Source organism: Panthera uncia (assembly GCF_023721935.1).
Source record: "Panthera uncia isolate 11264 chromosome D3 unlocalized genomic scaffold, Puncia_PCG_1.0 HiC_scaffold_8, whole genome shotgun sequence".
In the NCBI taxonomy this organism is placed as follows: Eukaryota; Metazoa; Chordata; class Mammalia; order Carnivora; family Felidae; genus Panthera; species Panthera uncia.
Window position 1 is genome coordinate 3,824,770 of NW_026057586.1, and position 17,952 is coordinate 3,842,721.

General features: G+C 51.9%; 1 protein-coding gene across 1 annotated transcript in view; it reads right to left on the reverse strand.

Annotated features, from left to right (window-relative positions):
- TSHZ1 (teashirt zinc finger homeobox 1) overlaps positions 1–2,375 on the reverse strand; it is an 8,856-nt gene extending 6,481 nt beyond the window's left edge. The window contains 1 exon segment of the mRNA XM_049620252.1: positions 2,217–2,375. Within this exon segment, the coding sequence (XP_049476209.1) occupies positions 2,217–2,375 (159 nt within the window).
- Between the last annotated feature and the right edge of the window lie 15,577 nt (positions 2,376–17,952).

The following is a 17,952-nucleotide window of genomic DNA, read 5'->3' on the forward strand; positions in this document are numbered from 1 at the left end:
GGTTGGTGGTGGGGGGGAGGGGGCTGGCATCGAGCAACCTGAGCCTAAGCGTTCACGTGTTTCACAGCTGAAGTTCACGCGAAGAGCGGTCCGCTAACAGACCCGGGCGCTACGGTGCCGTTAATGCTGTGCGGCCAGCAGGGAAAATAAGCAGTAGGGCAGGGGCTGAGGTTTATTACAGGCACGGGCCTCTGCACGGCGCTCAAGACAATCCTACACGGCCCTCCTGGGAAACGTAAACCTCATAAAACTGAAACAACAGCAACAACCCCTCCCCCAACCCCCAAGATTTCCAAGTTGGACGTCGCCTTCATTTGCTGTATAATTATTAAGGGTTGAGGACCATCCAGGGCTCTGAAGGTCTGAAGCTCCAACCCCCGGCCAAGGGTCCTAGTTTATGAAGCCTCATCACCTGGGCCCCAAGGTCCACCCCTGCGGGTTCTGATGGGGACGTCTAAGACCACGAAGCAGTCCGGGCAGGGCAGAGTCCGTTTGAAGATGCGGGCCCCAAGTCCCGCAGCTGCTGGCCTGATTCTAAGCTGTCCCAAAGCAGCCCCAGGGGCACCCCCGTAGGTGGCTGAACACACCAGGGTCCGTGGCAGGCAGCTGCCTCATGGACCCGGTCCGTCCTCTTTGAGGAAACTAGGATTCATGCCCTAGCAACTAATGAAAACTAATTTCGGGGCGCCTGGGTGGCTCAGTCGGTTGAGCGTGCAACCTCGGCTCGGGTCGTGGTCTCAGAGTTCATGAGTTCGAGCCCCGCCTCCGGCTCTGTGCTGACTGACGGCTCAGAGCCTGGAGCTGCTTCGGATTCTGTGTCTCCCTCTCTCTCTGTCCCTCCCCCACTCACGACCTGTCTCTCTCTGCCTCTCAAAACTAAAATAAACGTAAAAAAGATTTTTTTTTTTTAATAAATAAATAAATAAATAAATAAATAAAACTAATTGCAAGGAAAGGTTTCATCTGAACCAGTTTGGCTCGGCCTGGGAGGCCCATCACCGTGGGTCTGCTCCCTGGATCACCGGTCAGCTGGTCTGTCTCCATCCCTGGACGGAAGCAAAGCCACCCCCTGCCTACCCCCGGGCTGGCACCCAGCAGCATGTCTGAATAAATAAATGACTTCCGTCCCAGGTCTGCAAACCCAGAAATGGGAGATGCCCCATAACACCGCTACAGTTCGTTCAGCACCCCCTGGTCCCCACAGCAGACCCATTCTGGGTCTGGAATGGTAGAGACACAAGGAGGCTGGCACCTGCCTGCTCCCTCGGGCACAGGTTTCATCCCCTTCCCCGGGCACCCCCGCCCCCCGACGGCATGCAGTATCCGGGGGCCACACTCCATCCCAGGTCGTCCTCCTCCTGGGGCAGTCCAGTCTACACTGGGAAGTTCCTGGGTTGAGCTCAAATGAGTTCCGCTGACAACTCCACATGCCCCCAAAGCAGCAATTGTCAGGTAGAACCACACAGAACAAACCCCAGCCTCTTCCACAAGGAAACCCTCCCAAGGTATCATTTCTGAATGAGCCCTTCCCTCGGCTGGGACACCCACGTCCGCTGTTCTCCAGGAAGCGGGTGTTGGGGAGGGGGGATCCCTAATGTGCCCACCCTCCTGGAGCTCACGGGAAGGGAGCCCCAGCATGCACTAAGGGGAAACCCGGGATCCTACCCGCTCTCCCTGCCCCGGGCTCAGCATGCCCACCTTCCCAGCATCCCTGTGGGGAGGCAGTTTCAAGGTCCCTCCTGCCCCAGCCGCAGCCCTGGGGACGGCACACGCTGACCCTGCTGTCCCCGGACGAGGGCACCGGCTGCCTCCAGCCACCCCCTCCCGTTGGTCCTGCCAACTGGACGGCGGTCTCTTTCAGGGGATGCCACCTGTTCCGGGAGTCCCCCCAGCGCACATGTCTAGGACCACCGAATCGATGCCCCCCCCCCCGCCCCCCGGACAGACCCGCTGGCCACAGGCCCTGACAGGGGAGGTACGTGAAGGCTGGGCTTGCACGTCTGCAGAGTGAGCTGTGTCTGGCACACAGAAGGAGCTCCAGTTGCTGCCACATGAATTTGTCACGGTGTGAGTGTTCCAGATACTCCCAAGTCAATTATGTGCAAACAAAACGTTCCTCCTGCCCCCTCCCCAAGTAACAGCGCGCTCACCCCCGAATTAGGACCCCCCCCAAATCACCTGTTACTGAACCACCCCAAACAAAACAAGTCACCCACTCCGGAGACACAGCCCTTGTCCCTGTTCTCAAGCCCGGCATCCAGCGCTGCCCCCGACCTCAGCAATCCGGACCCCACGCCAACCACCTGCCGCTGCAGCAGCCTTCCAGCCAGGCCACCCCGCTTCGTCCCGCAGCCCGGGGACCCCGCTCTCGCCATCCCGGAGTTAAAATCTCCATTAAAGTCATGTCCTACACGGGGGCGGGGTGGGTACAAATCCCCACGTGGGCCCCTCCTCCTGCCACGTGTCCAGCCCCGGGTGGGACCCGGGCCCAGACAGTGCCTCCCCGGACCTCGTGAACACTTATCCTCACGGGGAGGCTCAGATGTCGCCTCCGTCGTGACGCCCCTCTTAATCCCTGCCAGAACCCACTGTTCCCCGAAGAACTGAGAGATGTTTACTCGCCTGTCCTCTTAGTGAAACCTCAACTTTCAGCCCGCGGGCCCCGCTGGGAGGGGCGTGTCCACACTATCACCTCGCCACACCCCACGAGCCCTCAAGGCAGCATCACTGAGATGCCTGCTTTGCAGATGGGGAAACCGAGTCTCTGAGAAGCTGACCAGCTCCCGCAAGGTCACGCGGGGAAGAAACAATGCGGCATTCAAATCTGGGTCACCTGACACCCGGCCACCTCAGAACGAAGCTGCTCTCCTTCGTCAGCGTCCCAGTGCCGGCGAGCACGTCCAGTAACTGCTGTGAGCGGGACCAACCCCAAGTATTCCGTCGGGAGTATCAGAGCACCTCTTCTGTGCCCGTCGTGGGGTGTGACCGACAGAGTCGCAGCCAAAGAAGTCAGATGTCTGAAATGCTGACGCCCTTAGGCCACGTAATTGTACTTGGCGACGGACAGCCACGAACACGATACGAAACACAGAAAAGGCTTTCTGCACAAAGATGTCCTTTATATATTATTCCATACACAATCCGCCACGCTCTGAATCTCCAACAATAAAAGGTAATTAAGTGATTTGTAGCTGATCCCCTCGATGCACAATTATTCAAACATTAAAAAGTGTCTTGGGGCCCCGGGGTGGCTCAGTCGGTTAAGCATCCGACTTCAGCTCAGGTCATGAGCTCATGGTTCGTGGGTCCGATCCCTGCATCAGGCTCTGTACTGACAGCTCAGAGCCTGGAGCCTGCTTCAGATTCTGTGTGTCCCTCTCTCCCTCTGCCCCTCCCCTGCTCATGCTCTGTCTCTATCTCTCAAAAATAAATAAATGTTAAAAAAATTTTTTAAAAAAATAAAGGGGCACCAGGTGGCTCAGTCAGTTAAGCATCCGACTTCAGCTCAGGTCATGATCTCGTGGTTCGTGGGTTCGAGCCCCGCATCAGGCTCCCTGCTGACAGCTCAGAGCCCGGAGCCTGCTTCGGATTCTGGGTCTCCCTCTCTCTCTGCCCCTCCCCCACTCACACTCTGTCTCTCTCAGTCTCTCTCTCTCTCTCTCTCTCTTTCTCTCTCTCAAAAATAAACATTTTAAAAAAATTTGTTTTAAGTGTCTTTAATGACATGGAGAGTCATTAAGTGCAAACAGCAAAGGACAAAACTGTATACACAGTACAAGGGAAAACTTCTTTTCAAAGAATGTTAATAGTGGGTTTTTTTCTAGATAAAGAATATATGGGTTATGTTGAGTGGCGTGGCTCTTGATAAATATCTCTACCTTCAAAACCTTCTTCTGTGTTTTCACCTCAACAAACAAGGATTAGCCATCCCTCTCTGTTCCTGGAATGAAACAGCAGCAGCAAACCTTCCGTGAGCACCTGGCAGCCGGGAGCCAGACCCCGGGACCAGGGGTTCCAGGAAGGGCAGGGCCCAGCCTGGGGAGAGAAATGTGCAAAGGCCTTTGTTAATTGTTACTTTTCAAAAAATTTTAACAAGTAGAAGGGGGCAGGCACGTAAGGGGTGCAAGTGGTATCTGGGTTCTGGTAGGAGGGATGCCAGTGGCCAGGACCATCTTCCACACCCCACCCACTGCGTGTCCCTGTCCCACCTTCTCCTGGAGGGGGGCTGCAGGTCCCAAGGAGGGGCCTAGGCGGCGGGCCTCCCCAGCGGCCCTCAGCCCTCCAGCTCGGTGGTCATCACGCTGCAGGACCTCAGCCTTCGGCCCGCATGTTCTCTGTCCCATTCTAGAACGTTAAGGTTACACTCTACCACTGGCTCGTCCAGCATCCCAGTCCTGATAAGTTGATATTCCCTGCTATGACACTCTTCTTCCGTTGCTCTAGCCCGTTGACCTATTCCCTGAAGGAGTTAACTTTCCAACGCTAACGTATGTGGAGCCCGAGGAAGCGTGGACCCAGAGGGGCAGCTGGGGGCCACCTGCCTGTGCCCGCATCGTGACACCCTGCGGACCCCAGAGGTGTTTTCCTGCTCCGCCCTAGGATAGGACAGTAAAATTAGCTTGTGGAGAGAACATGTCCCCTTGAGCAGGTAATCTGCATTCTAGTGGCCCTCCAGTCAAACCACAGGTAGGGGCGCTCATGGTCACCTGAGAACACAGACGACGGGATGGCCATAGCGTTAACAGGGGCGAGGGATTCAATGGCCACAAAGACGAAGGTGTGAGGGAGCCCATGGAATGTTCCAGAGTGATTCTGTGAGCCATCAGCCAGCCTCCTTTACCCCTCTGCCCTCCATTCCAAGAGCTGAGTGGGCTCCAAGGCCCCAGCACTAACGGTAACAATAGACACAGTAACAATTACCAGGGCATCACCCCCTGCATGCCCACCAACGGCCAGCACCCACCAGCACTTGACCCCTGATCTTCCAATCCTCTCCATCTAACTGCTGGGCAGCTGATGAATGGGCCTTCCTGAGGCTCCCCCAGGGTCAGGGCTGGGCTCCAACCCTCCCCGCCTCGCCTACAGACCTGCCCTTTAAAAGCAATGCTCGAGCCCCCCAGGCGACCCCCCAACGGCTCCTGCCTTCCAAATCTGGGCTCAGGCCAAGGCCACTCACATCCCAGGGTCAGAGCCGTCAGAGTGCTCTAAAACCCACTGAGTTTCATGTAAGAGTTTGGACCTGAGGAGGACGAGAAGGCTGGATCTTGCAGGACAGGGTTGTCCTGAAGACGGAAATTCTCAGACCACACCTACCCCACGGGGCCTGAAAAGACCAACCGAACATCGGGCTTCAGCATTGGGCAGGGAAGGAGGCCTTTGGTTTTGCCACGTCTCTAGCAGGAGGAACGGGCTAAACTACTTTTCAAGACAAGGCTCCCTGAGCCACATCTATGACACACGGCAGGTGCACGGAGGACCCTAGGTGTGTACAGGGGTGACTGAAGGATGAGTGCCCCAGGCAGCCTGAACCTGGAGGCCGGGGTAAGTGGGTACGGGTGACATTCTAGCTGCTCATCTCTACAGGGTCCAGGCCAATGAGGCCACCATCGTGGACAGACCGCCATCATTATCGCGACAGGAGGACAGATGTGGGGAAGGGACAGAGTGATGAGGCACCTCGGAAGGAGCCCCAGCCCAGTCACCTATGGACAGTGCGGCCCCCACACACTCACCCACTTGTCAGGACCTCAGTTTCCCCAAACTGTATTCATGGCAACTACTGGTGTCTTTGGGGGGGAAGGGGTTCTAGGAAGCGCTCATGGACACGGCAGCCGTGATCATCGCGCCCGAGTCTGTGCCTGTGGGTCCCGCCGCCTCCACCTCAGGTCCTGCGGAGGCAAAGCAAACTAGCAAATGCGCACGGAGGGACCGTCCCCCTACTCTGGGCCTAAGAGGCACCCCTGCTTAGTCTCGTGCCTCTCAAGCTGTCACTAACCTCTGAACAATCGGAACAAAATAAGGGTCTGTCCCACTGAGAGCCGACCCATTACTGGCCTTCATCGTTGGGTAGATGGTGCACTTACCAATCAGACTCCAAATTCACACCAGGGGATTATTCGGGAAGTGCGGTCTTTAACTTCCGCGTTTTCCAGGCCCCTCTGTCTGCCCTTCAGCAGTCTCCCTGACGGCTACTCCTTCCAGAGGAAGAAAGGGGGATGGGGGCTCGAAGGGAGCAGAAGGGGGCTCCTGATTAGCAGCTCTTCCCGAGGCTGGTGCAGGATGCGGGGGGCGGCAGCGGTGGGGGGGGGGGCAAATGAACAATAATCAGTCTGGGAGACTTTGCTGTTTATCCAAGGTCTTTCCCTCCTTAGCGCGCATAATCGAGAGTTGGCTGTGAATGAGGAAAATGGATATTTAAAAGTGACAACTATCAAACACAGGTCTCATCCCTGCTTGGTTACGGGCTTCCAGTAAATACCAAACTTTGCTATCGTATTGCCACCTGGTGAAACTATACAATCCTACCAAATTACACGTCTATCTACATCCAACTAGGTTTTAGACCGGCAAATGTGATATCCATGAGCAGATGGCCATTATATCAAAATACATTTACTCCAAGGGGCCAATTCACAAACGGGTCTCACACACACCTACGTGATAAATGTACAGCTGCAATTCGTCGTGGAGTCTTGCAAAACACACTTTCTTCCAAATTTATAATTGATCACTTGTAAAGTTACTTCACCTCTGTTACGAGCAGAGCAGGTGGTTTTGATGAAAGGTAGAATACACTGGGAAATAAAAAATGCAGAGAAAGCAGATATAGGTAAGAGCTCATTCCTTCCTACTCTGAAACGGACACTAAAGTACAAGCAGGATACGTGTTAATTTACGAACATACGTTCTGATTTTTCGCAGGAAGATACTCTGCCAAGCAAAGCTGAAACACCACTTCTGCTCTCATGTAATAGGAGCAAAAATTTTTCTATCACTCTGGCAGATTTTAATTGCCTGGTACCAATCTTAACGTACTGGTCTGCAAAACCATCTGATTTATACCAGAATTGTTTCTTTATTTAAAACCTGCTAGAAGCCATTTTTAAGAACTGCAGAGTCCATAAATAGAATGGCCTGTCATTTGTATCCAACTCGTCATTCTAATTAGGAATCCACAGGTAACTTCCTTCACTATCATTTCTTCTTTCCTCACGGTCCCCGAATGCAATGTCGAGTTCAAAGAGGAAGAAGAAACCCCCTTTTAAGGCTCCTCCCAGCCTCCCAGTGGCACGCCAGGTCTTAGCCTTCCATCCAGAGTCACAATAACGGCATAACACAAAGTAGGGCTTAGACCTGATTAACGAGACTGCAAACCTTCACCAGTTTTCAGTGATGTCAGGAAGGAAAAATGCACGAGAACCTTGCAAAATTAGAAGAGAACTTAAAATGATGCACAAAGAGCAAGAAGTCAGTAATTCTTCCACGATCCTGGGAAAACACACACCTTTCGCCACCACTGGCCAATAGGTTCACAAACTGTGCTAACGTTCCCTTGGTCCATCGCCAACAGGTGCACACCCAGTGCCAGGCAGGGGGGATCCCAGGCTTCCAGTCGCTGCCTCCGCACCGCAGAAGGACGACGCCGCTCTCTGGCAGTCGGACCAGCCTGGGCTTACAAACCCAACATCCGCAAGCCATGCCCAGAACGCTGGGTTCCAACCTGGTACGATCTGACCACCGACACCAGAAAAGACTTCCATCAGATAGGGTCAGGTTCATCCTCACGGATGACGTCTGCAAGTCAGGAGGGGAGACTCGTACATGGAATCTCTCCCCAAGCGGCCGAAACCAACAAAGACGTGTAAGTCAGCTCAAGCACCTGTTGGTTCTCGGACTATCCGCCATCTACACAAGAGCTGGCATGGCGAACCAACAGCGAACGTGACATCTGGTCACTTTGCAGCATTGCACGTGGTGCGCCCTACAGTTTCTCAACCAAGTTTTCTGCCACCGAGCCAACTCCCGCAGACCTTCACTCCTCAGGGGTGTCGGAACACGGAAGTGACACGCGATGGAGAGCAAGGGCTCCACGGTCTCTGAACCCCACCCAGGGCTCGTGTCTCGGGAGCGTGTCCGTTTCGAACCCAGCGTCTTATTCTCGCAAAGGCACAGGATGAGACAGGAGAAACAGGAGCTTCAGCTTTTGGGGGATGGAGGCACGGAGGTCATCAGGTGCGGGGACACACAAGGACTTGCGGACATGGGTGACAGGCGGACTTTTAACAGAAAGCTAGGGGAGTTTTTCTCCTTAAGTCGGCTATGGCCAGATGCAAATGATGTGCCCCTGTGATTCGCCACCACAGCATCCTGCTGCAATATCCCACGTGAGAATTTCCACACTTGATTGGAAGCTTAACACAAGGTCACACAGCACCCAACTTCCTGGAAAACCCCTTAATGACCACAGTGGTGACTGGAGCAAAGGGACATCCACACGGCCACGACAGAAAGCATCCTTCTCTCATTACAACAGTTGGGTTTGTTTCTACTGTTACCATTTAGTTCTCACAACTGCTTTCCTAGATGCCTTCGAAATTTTTCTTACCGAGGCAGAGAGAGACTGACTCACAAAAAGTGCCGAGTTCAGGCAATTATTTGCCATCACCTTTTGTTTTCACTGCAAGCTACAACTTTCCGAAGATCTATACGGGTACAGATGTGCCAAAATACAGTATTTGCGGACACTGTTATTTCTAGTGACGAAACTGCGAGAACAATGCACTTCGCCAGGTGAATGAGTGTGATTTCTTGGCCTACGAGACTTTTATGCGAGCAGCTACTGCTTCACAGGAAACAGAGTCAGCTCCACATCACTGCGTTTTCGCCACGAAAACCCCCACCCTCAGCGCCGCTCCCTCCCCTGCGCCTTCACCCCCCACCCCGCGGAAATCTGATGAATGACTAAGCTTGGGAACGGTAACCGCAGTATATAACTCTCCTCTCACGATCACTTGCAGAAACAAGTGACATTTCTCCCCGTCAAATGAAACAAAGACTCCAAACCATCCTCTGCCACTTCTTTTTGTGTAAAAACGGCCTTGCCATCATCCCCCCACCCCCCGCCGCCCCTTCCCGAGCCCCGGCACGCGGTGTGGAGTGTGCCGGTCTGTGCACACGCGGTGGGTCCTGCGGTGCCTGGGAGAACACGCCCAGCAGTGGAACGGAACGTCGGAACGAGCACACGGCGGCACCTGTGAGGCAGGAGAGACGATGCCGCCAGCCCACGTGCGTGCGCGTGCGTGCCTGCACCTGTGTCTGCGTGCAGGTGTGTGCAGGTGTGTGCATGCGTGTGCGCGAGCGTGCGCCTGGGTCAATGGATAAAAGCTGCACGGGCCTCTTCATTCCCCAAATGGGAATGAAACACCCAGATTCTATGGTTAGATATCATTTAAAAAGGAAATTAAATCTTGCTAATATTTTTTGTCATAAAATGGGCCTTCTGGATGCCAGTGTGTCCCTAAAGACGTGCTGTCATCTTAAGCAACACGAAATCCTGTGCATTCTAATGCAAGTGGACATAAGGCAATGTATACGGCCCCTGTTAGAGTTTAATCTGATGTCAACAATGTGCACCCTGACGGCTGAAAATGTAAAAATACACACGCATTGCCCGAAAAGATATTTTCATCTCGAACCGTAATTATACACTGAGGCACAAACATCTTATCTTTGGCAAATGAGATAAAAACGATATTTCTCAAATTGTAGCCCAACATTCCAAGAAACATCTTTGTTTCTTTGAAGGAAACACAACTTGCTCTATTCCACGGTCATTTTAAGGATGGTGGGAAGGGACAGCTGTATTTGTTTTTTAAGGGCTAAACGGAGTGAAGTTCCAAATTCCCTCGAGTCTTAATATCACTGGCTGTGAGCAATTAGGTTTGTAGCCCCTCAGCCTGCCCCTTCATCTCTACCCCAATTACGCACTATGGAAAGGTGTTCTCCAGAACCGCCCCGCGCTCTATTCCACAGGAGACGAATGCTCCAGGACTCTGCCTCCTCGCTATCCCTGCCCCTCTGGAAGATGAACCCAACTGGGGGTGCCTCATTTGGAAGAGCTGAAACAACGATAGAAGGCAGGCTTTGCCTTGAACCTGGCTTGCTTTCTAAAAGTCAGCTCCAAATCTGTGCTTTGGATTATAGCGGGTTACTCAGAATGCCCGCTCTCACAACGTGCAAGCACCCACCCGTATCCGTTCCTACTTGGTGGCAAAACATCCCGATATAAAGCGAAGGATGTGTTCTTTCAATAAACGATGCTCAGCTCTTGCCACGCCCCCAGATGCAGCTATCTGGAGTCATTCTGGTGTCGGCATTTCATATAACAGGCTAGCTGACTACTGTTTCCACCTTGAGCCCACTTGGATTTTAAGTAATGTCATCTAACTTGGAGGGAGGTAGTGATCCTGGCAAACACAGCATACACATTCAGCATTTTAGTATGAAAATACATTGAATAATCCACATTCACATACTTGAATTGACAAGGACATTACGGGACACTTGGCACAACTGGGTTTTTTTCTCTTCCTGGAAGACTTCATGCTTTCTCTAGACGCAGAGTAACGTGCATGGGGCACCGTGAAGAGGAAGGGAGTGCCGACTCTTACGAAACGTGAAATAGCACCAACAACTCAAATAAAATGGCTTCTTCACATGGCCGCCTGAGGATGCACAGTCACTTTCTAGGCAAAGAGAAAACCACTCAAAAAGCAGATCATTTACACTGACAGAGAAATGAAGAAAACACAGTCCCTTTGAGGGTTTGAGATCAGGCTCCAAGAGGCATCGCAAGACCACCCTTGGGTTTCGGCGGACGAAGACCACCCCTGCTGGCCGTCCGACAGAGAGGGCGAAGGGGCCCCGGCCCTGCTCGCCCCCCCTCGGCCCCTCGGAGCGGAGCCCGGTCATGAGCAGAGGCGGGCGTGGGGGCCAGGCTGCCTTGTGCCTCGCGGCGCTTCGGCAACTGCGATCTCCAAGATTTCCCTGCCCTTCCTCTCCCATCTGACGCACTATCCACGCGGGCATTCTCATTAGGCCTCCACCACCAAAGGGAGTGGAAATGAACGAGCCCAGGCCCCTCCCCGCTCCGCTCTGTCGAGATGATTTCATCGAAATGTTCATTTTCATCCCTGCCGGCAACATTAGAATGGAAGTATTTAACCTGTTTCCATTACTTATACAAATTACCATTCTGGGGTAGGACAGATGTTAGAATCACGCCGCATAACTGACTTCCATACATTCTTTACAGGAAGCGTGGGGAGACGGAACGCCGCTGGATCGGATCATCCAGGCTCAAGAAGGTTCTGTTACCAGATTCATTAACTTTGCACATCAGCATTTCACCTGCTTTCTTCATGAAAATTCCCAGGTTAGTTGGGCTCATTTAATTTGGAGAAGGAACCCTTTGTCAGCGATGATGTTTTGATCAGGTGCGCTACGAGAGTGGGGAGGGGCGAGGCGGGGGGGGGCGGTGGGGGAGGAGGTGGGGAGAAACAAGAGTGGGGAGAGGGAAACAACCTTGTCGAAAATGTTACCTTTCCAACATGAATGATGAAAGAGAAGTCAGTTAAAGACGCTGGTACTCAAAGATGGCTGTCACTTCACATAGACACTGGCACAACTCACCTAGACAGGTGACACTTTGGTGGAAGCAAAATCCTGCTGCATTATTGAGCACACCGGGGAGGGGGTGCAGGCAGACTGCAGGCCCGGGGTGCCTGGGGCACCCAGAGAAGTAAATTCGGCAGGTGAAGGGATTTCACTCTTCATCTGCATCCTTAAGTGGAGCTGGAGATAGTCCCCTGGCTAAACGGATGGAAAAGGTACCAGAGTCACAGTCTAGGTGCGAGCCCCGTGCATTCTTGACATCACGTCTCCCCGAGATCCGAAGCAGAGGCTGGAACGATGCTCCATGTAATTGGGGGGGGGGGGGGACTCAGGGCCCTTGAACTCGTCGTTACTTTCCTTTTCAGAAATTTACCGTAAATAGCAATTCCTAGTCGGTCTGAGGACACTTCCTCTCCGATCTCTGGCAAAGGTCGTGCGTGGTGCCCTGAGTCCGCCCAGAGACCACACCTCTCGGTGCCTTGGCTGCAGGTGGGATTCTTGGAGAACACACAAGCTTCGACAATTTCTAGGAAAAGGTTTTAAGATAAAAGATTCGCTCGTGGTGCAACAAAACAAATTCTATTCCAGCTGTTCCCACAGGACCGCCTTTCTCACTAAGAGCAGCTAAATAAAGGAAACTCAACTCCTGACTTTGTAGTTCCCGTGTTTCTCTCTTCCTCTCTGTCTCTGTTGGTTCTGTTGATGAAACCGCTTGGAAAGAAGTGCTGGGCATGTTGAAGTTATTGAGAAAAGAAAGGGGAACGAAAATATCCAGAGGGAGAAAGAAAGGCAGCAGGTAGCTATGGGAGAGGACTCCAGGTGGAAATTAGCAAAGCCAAGTCATGTGCAGAAAAAAAGGATGTTGACCGCTAACAGTTCTCAAATACCCACAACATAGCTTGAAAAGAAAAAAGTACGCACATATGAATGCATTCTCCGTAGAAAGGGAGAGAGCCCGCCATGATCACCAGAAGCTTTTTTTTTTTTTTTTTTTTTTTTTTCCGTGACAACACTGAAATCCGGTCTCAGATAGGAATAAAATAGATTCTGAGATAATGATCCACCTAGATAGGGAGCATGACTTTTTTCAGCACACCGGAAATTTATTTGGGAGGATTAATAATATACTATTATTTTGAAAGAACTGATTTGCTTGTTCTTGGGTAAACATTTCGTACCCACAGACTATCTCCTCAACCAGCGATATGCATTGGGTTAAAATGTCCTTGACTAATAACAGGTAGTGGGAGCCCTTTCTCTGGACCAGACACTATCTTCGGTGCTCTGCATTTATTGATCGTGTTAAGCCCTCGCCAACAATGAGGGGAAAGCCTACTATAACTACGACTTCCACATGGGGAAACTGAGGCACAGGGATTCCATGAGCTGCCCCCGGACACGTTACCAGCAGGTGGCCTTTCCCGGCAGTCTGTTTCAGAGCCAGGCTCCTGACATGCACCCATATTACCGTACATGGAACCATTTCTATCAGGAACTATAAGCGGCATGGGTTTAAAATGAATCCTGTCTTCAGAATATGCTGTTTGTAAAATCAGATCTTTATCTACATGAAGGTCAGCAGAATTGCTCCTGGGCAGTTCTGCCTGAAAGTTGTGTTCATCTATATCAGCCATGACAGGCTGCGGGGAGAGCCTTTCCGGGACTGGCATCCGCCAACCGCCCCCCCCCCCCCGCCGTCCCCCAACCCCCCGGAATCCACTTGCAGCCACACTGACCCAGGCTGGTCACAGAGGCAGAGGGTAGGAGGGTGTGGCCAGGGGCTGGGGAGAGGCACGGGAGTTAGCCTTTCATGGGGACAGCGTTTCGGTTCGGGAAGGTGGAAAGTGCTAGAGATTGAACAACAGTGTGAATGCCACTGAACTGTCCACTTCAACACAGTTAGAAGGTAAATCTTATGTTGTGTGTATTTTACCATCATGAAAAAAAAGCAGTGGTGGGGGGGGGGAGCTGAAAAGAAACAAAGAATCTGTTTCTAACCAGGCCCACCCAGGCTCCTTCTAGCAAGCCCCCTCTCTGCACACCCCAGGGCCTCCCTACTGCAGAATGGGTTCTGCACTGCCACCTGGCCAGGCCTCGGGGGACCCCCCCTCCCCCAACCTGTGCGCACGTCACCGGGGGCCAAGTGATCTGTCGTCCTGATGAGAGTCCAACCACATCCTTGTGGACCTCGGCTCCTAGCAGCTAGCGTGGTACCTGAAGCAAAACAGTTGTTCAATAACGACCGGCTGGAATAATGAATTAAAGAACGAGTAGACCCTAGATTTAATCCAAAGCCAATCAATGTAGATGAACGCACTGAGGACGTTGCTTTGTTCACACAAACGGTATAAATTTCTACGTGGCCCAGTCACCTGGGAAGGTACACCTCGCTGTTGCGGGGCAGAAATGACTTAGTTTGTCAATCTCTAGTACAAAATGCCCGTTCGGAAACCTTAAAAAACAAAAACAAACGAACAAACAAAAAAAACACACACTAACACGATGTGTGGCAGTCGGGATCAAGACTCCCTTTCGTCAATCAAACACACTTCCTCAAAAGTTCTGACGGCCCTAATGATTCGACTGTGCGTCGGAACAACATATCAACAGGGATCATAAAGGAAAGAAAATGGGGTGGAAAAGGGAAAAAAACACCGCTCCGAAATCCTGTCTCAGAAGATCCATCTTTCCTGAGCTGTGCCTCCCGTTAAATCAGTAAGAATATCTGTCAGAGATGTCCTGCTACACCATTTGGCTGATGTCAAACCTAAATAAACCAGATCAGAAAACCAGCAAGTGGCAGGAGAGAAACGGATGGGCGCAGCGCGGTCCTCCCGTAACTCACATGGTCTGCTTGCTGATTTTGGGGGGAGGGGAGGGGGGCGGCGGTGGCAATCACCACAGTCATTTGCGGTACTAATGTCCAATTCAGCTTCCCTTCATTCCCCTGATTTAGGTGGTCAGAGTGGTTCCGTAGCCGACACGGGGAAGCTGTACTGTTTAGCAGGCTGTTTAATGGGAAACTGGCAGTCTTATTTCTTTTCTAGATTTGGTTTGTCACTAGGTCTCCATTACATGCCACTCAGCTTTGAAGTCTTTGGACAGGACTAATCAAAAGATGTCATTTGACCTACACAGCATGGCAGAAACTTGGAGAAGTCTCATAAAGCGACACTCTGGCTGTAAATAAAATGACATTATTATTTCCTCTCTCCTATCATGTAGAAAAGCCAATTATGGTAATGCACTGCATGTCAATGGAAATACAGCAATCTTTTTGGAGCAGCGACTGCAGGCATCAGTATCGCAACTCTCCTTCCTGGGAAAATCTGCCCATTGGAAAATGAAGAGGAAGGAGGTGATAGATGTCTTCAAGACGGTTAATAAAATCCCGGACAGCCAAGAACAGCGCAAGTCAGCAAAACAACGGGGAAGTGCAAAATGCAAACTGTTAAGTTCCCAAATTATCTACTAATGTAATCGTCAGTGATTTATATTCCGGCCCCGCGATGGCCAGCAGCACGTCGCGCATTTCTGGGTGTCTGACTGACAGGAGAGGCGATTCATGGTACTAATAAGCCCCTTCATCCCCACTCCTCCTTAAGGAAGCCAACTCTGGTGGTGGGGGGGGGGGGTCTACACTTGTCCCCCCGCGATGCGATGCGGCCTGGAAAGTTACAGCCCCAAGGTGCAGTCCTGCCTGCCCCGTGTCTCCGAGACGAGGGAGAATGCGGTGCATTGTTTTAGAATGCCCAACCGGATGCACTTCCCCGCGTGCAAAACGCCCCCCCTATCTTTCTCCCACCCAAGCCTGTGTCAGAGCCCAACAGGCATACGAAAGGTCTGCCCTGCTTCTGAGAGGCGAGGGCTCATCTGCCTCCTTTCTTGACCCGCTTCACGTCTCTAATAAGGGACAAGAGCATCCTTCAACTGGAGGCGACCACTCGCCAGCCGTGCTCATCTGCTGCAGAGGGGCGCCTGGCCCCTTCCCTCCTTTCTCCTCTCCGGGCCGCATGTGTTCCCCTAGCGCAGAGGCAGGAAGCTCCCCCCCGCCTGCGTGCACAGACGCCCTGCCCTTGTCAACTCTGGAAGCCACGCGCAGCCCTGTGTCTCCTGGCCTCCCGGCTCCACGGCTCGCCCCACCCCGAAGCCCCGCCGCCACGTCCGGCGCCGCGTGGCAGCTGGACCCCTACGGCGTGCGCGTGCCACGGAGTCCCCTGGCTTCTCGGGCCGTCGCGCGTGTCTGAGACGCTGGCGCGAACTTGACTTTTCCGCGGGCGTCGTGTATTCAGAACGCGAGAAGGCAGCTTCCGATCAACCCCGGGCTGGACCGGGGGTCGAGCTGCAAGGTAAAACGAGGCTTCCTCCGGGGGAAGCGCTCGAACGCTGCCGTGTCCAGGCTGCGGTGTTCGTTTTCGGAAAAAAAGAGGACCGTGCGGTCGCCGTCCACTGGAATCAAGGAAATAAAGGGATTTTCAGGGCCGCCGGAGCCAATGGCAAAAATAAAAACTTTTTGGCTACGTCAGAAAATGTTTAAATGGTCTGATTGGTTTGGTGTAAAAAAAAAAAGAAATTAATCATGACAAGTCATTTCTGAAACACACACTGCCACCCCGTCTTTTCCCCCTGCAGTTTAGTCTGGGTGCACAACGCTGCACAGATGAAATTGAGCGGCTTCGTCAAATTTTAGTAACTTTAAATAATATTCTTTATGTCATCACCGCCAGGGGCTTACATTCGTAAGGCTCTGCGTTGCACCGAGCCCGCGCACAACGGTCCTCCCGGACGCAGGGCACGCGTCCTGCCAGTGGATCGACAGGAGCCCGTGACTGTACTTCTGGACTCAAGCACCCTCAAATTGCAGTCTGCAGACAGGAGCCAAAAGAAAACCCAACGGCCCGACTTTAGTCCCACTTTTTGGCTTTCAAGGGACACCCTTCGGTTGCAACAGAATATAAGCCTGAGACTTGTTTCTCCTCTCTCCCTGGCGTTCTTCTCGAGGACAGTGGTTAATACTATTATTTCTACATGCGAGCTGGGTCTCTGGTCACCAAAACTCCAGTCGAGGTTGGTACGCAACTCAACCCCGCACAGCTGCCTCCCCGTTACACAGACCCTGTGTTCAGTTCACACAAACAACATGCAAAGGGACTTTGAATTCTTACTGATGCGCGGACGCCCCATACAGTCTGTGATCCGTAAGTCAGCCTATGGCTTTTCCAGTCCTGAGGGCTCCTTCGGAGAGGTACCGCTTCACATACACTATTCTTACTTGGAAAGAGAATTCTAGAACAGATGAGTGAGTTCGTTCCCACAGGACTACCAGAGGACTGCACTTTTGAGGTCTGTCCCCCGTCTCCTTACGCACTGGGTGTGCATCACGGCCCGTCACACCCCAATATCCCCGTCCATGATGGAGAGCATCAATCACACAGAGTGGGGTACCGCTCGGCCGTGTGCGTCGAGGAGACCATAAAGTGTGGGTAATATAGGGCTCTGTGCGCCGACAAGATACCAATATCATTTGCTTTAATTAAAAGGTGTTTTTCCAGCGCTCATTTAACCTCAAACTAAAAGAGTCAAATCTTTAAAAAAAAAAACAAAACCACCACTTTTTAAAATGAAAAATAATTCCTATAGCACATAAGACAAAATAATAAGCTAATGTCAGGCACCCTAGCAAAGCGAATTTTAGTAAATGTAATACTTCATTGCCTTCTGGGTGGGAACTCATGGCTTTGCGTAAGGGGGCAAAACCCTAAATTCACCACCGGACAAGAATTTCAAAGTATCTCTGCACGTCTAAGTTTTGAAGGGGGCTTCATTCAGAGAGGGAGAGGGGACGAGATGGGGGAGAAGCAAATTTATCCACTGGATATTTCACTCCCTACCCCAATATTAAATTTTATGTGGGGAATCTTGGAGTTTAAAAGCTTCACATTTTTGTGTAATAAAAAAGAAATACAATATCCTGTTGCTATGCATAGTGACACTTTATGCGGGAAAGAAAACCATTCTCCTTAGCTATTCTTTGAAATACGACCTACCACGTCATTTAATTTTTGAAAACCCTAAGGTCATGTAACACACTTTCTCTGTCATTTGTAAGTACATTAACTCAGTGGCCATACGACAGTGAAATTATGATAATGGGCTGCGAAAATGGGTCAGGCAGGCACTGCATTTCACGTTAGCTTCAAACAACCATCAGAGCAGAGCTCAAATCAAATATGACAGTAGAAAAGCACGGAGTTTACTTTTCTTAAAGTGTTTCTACTC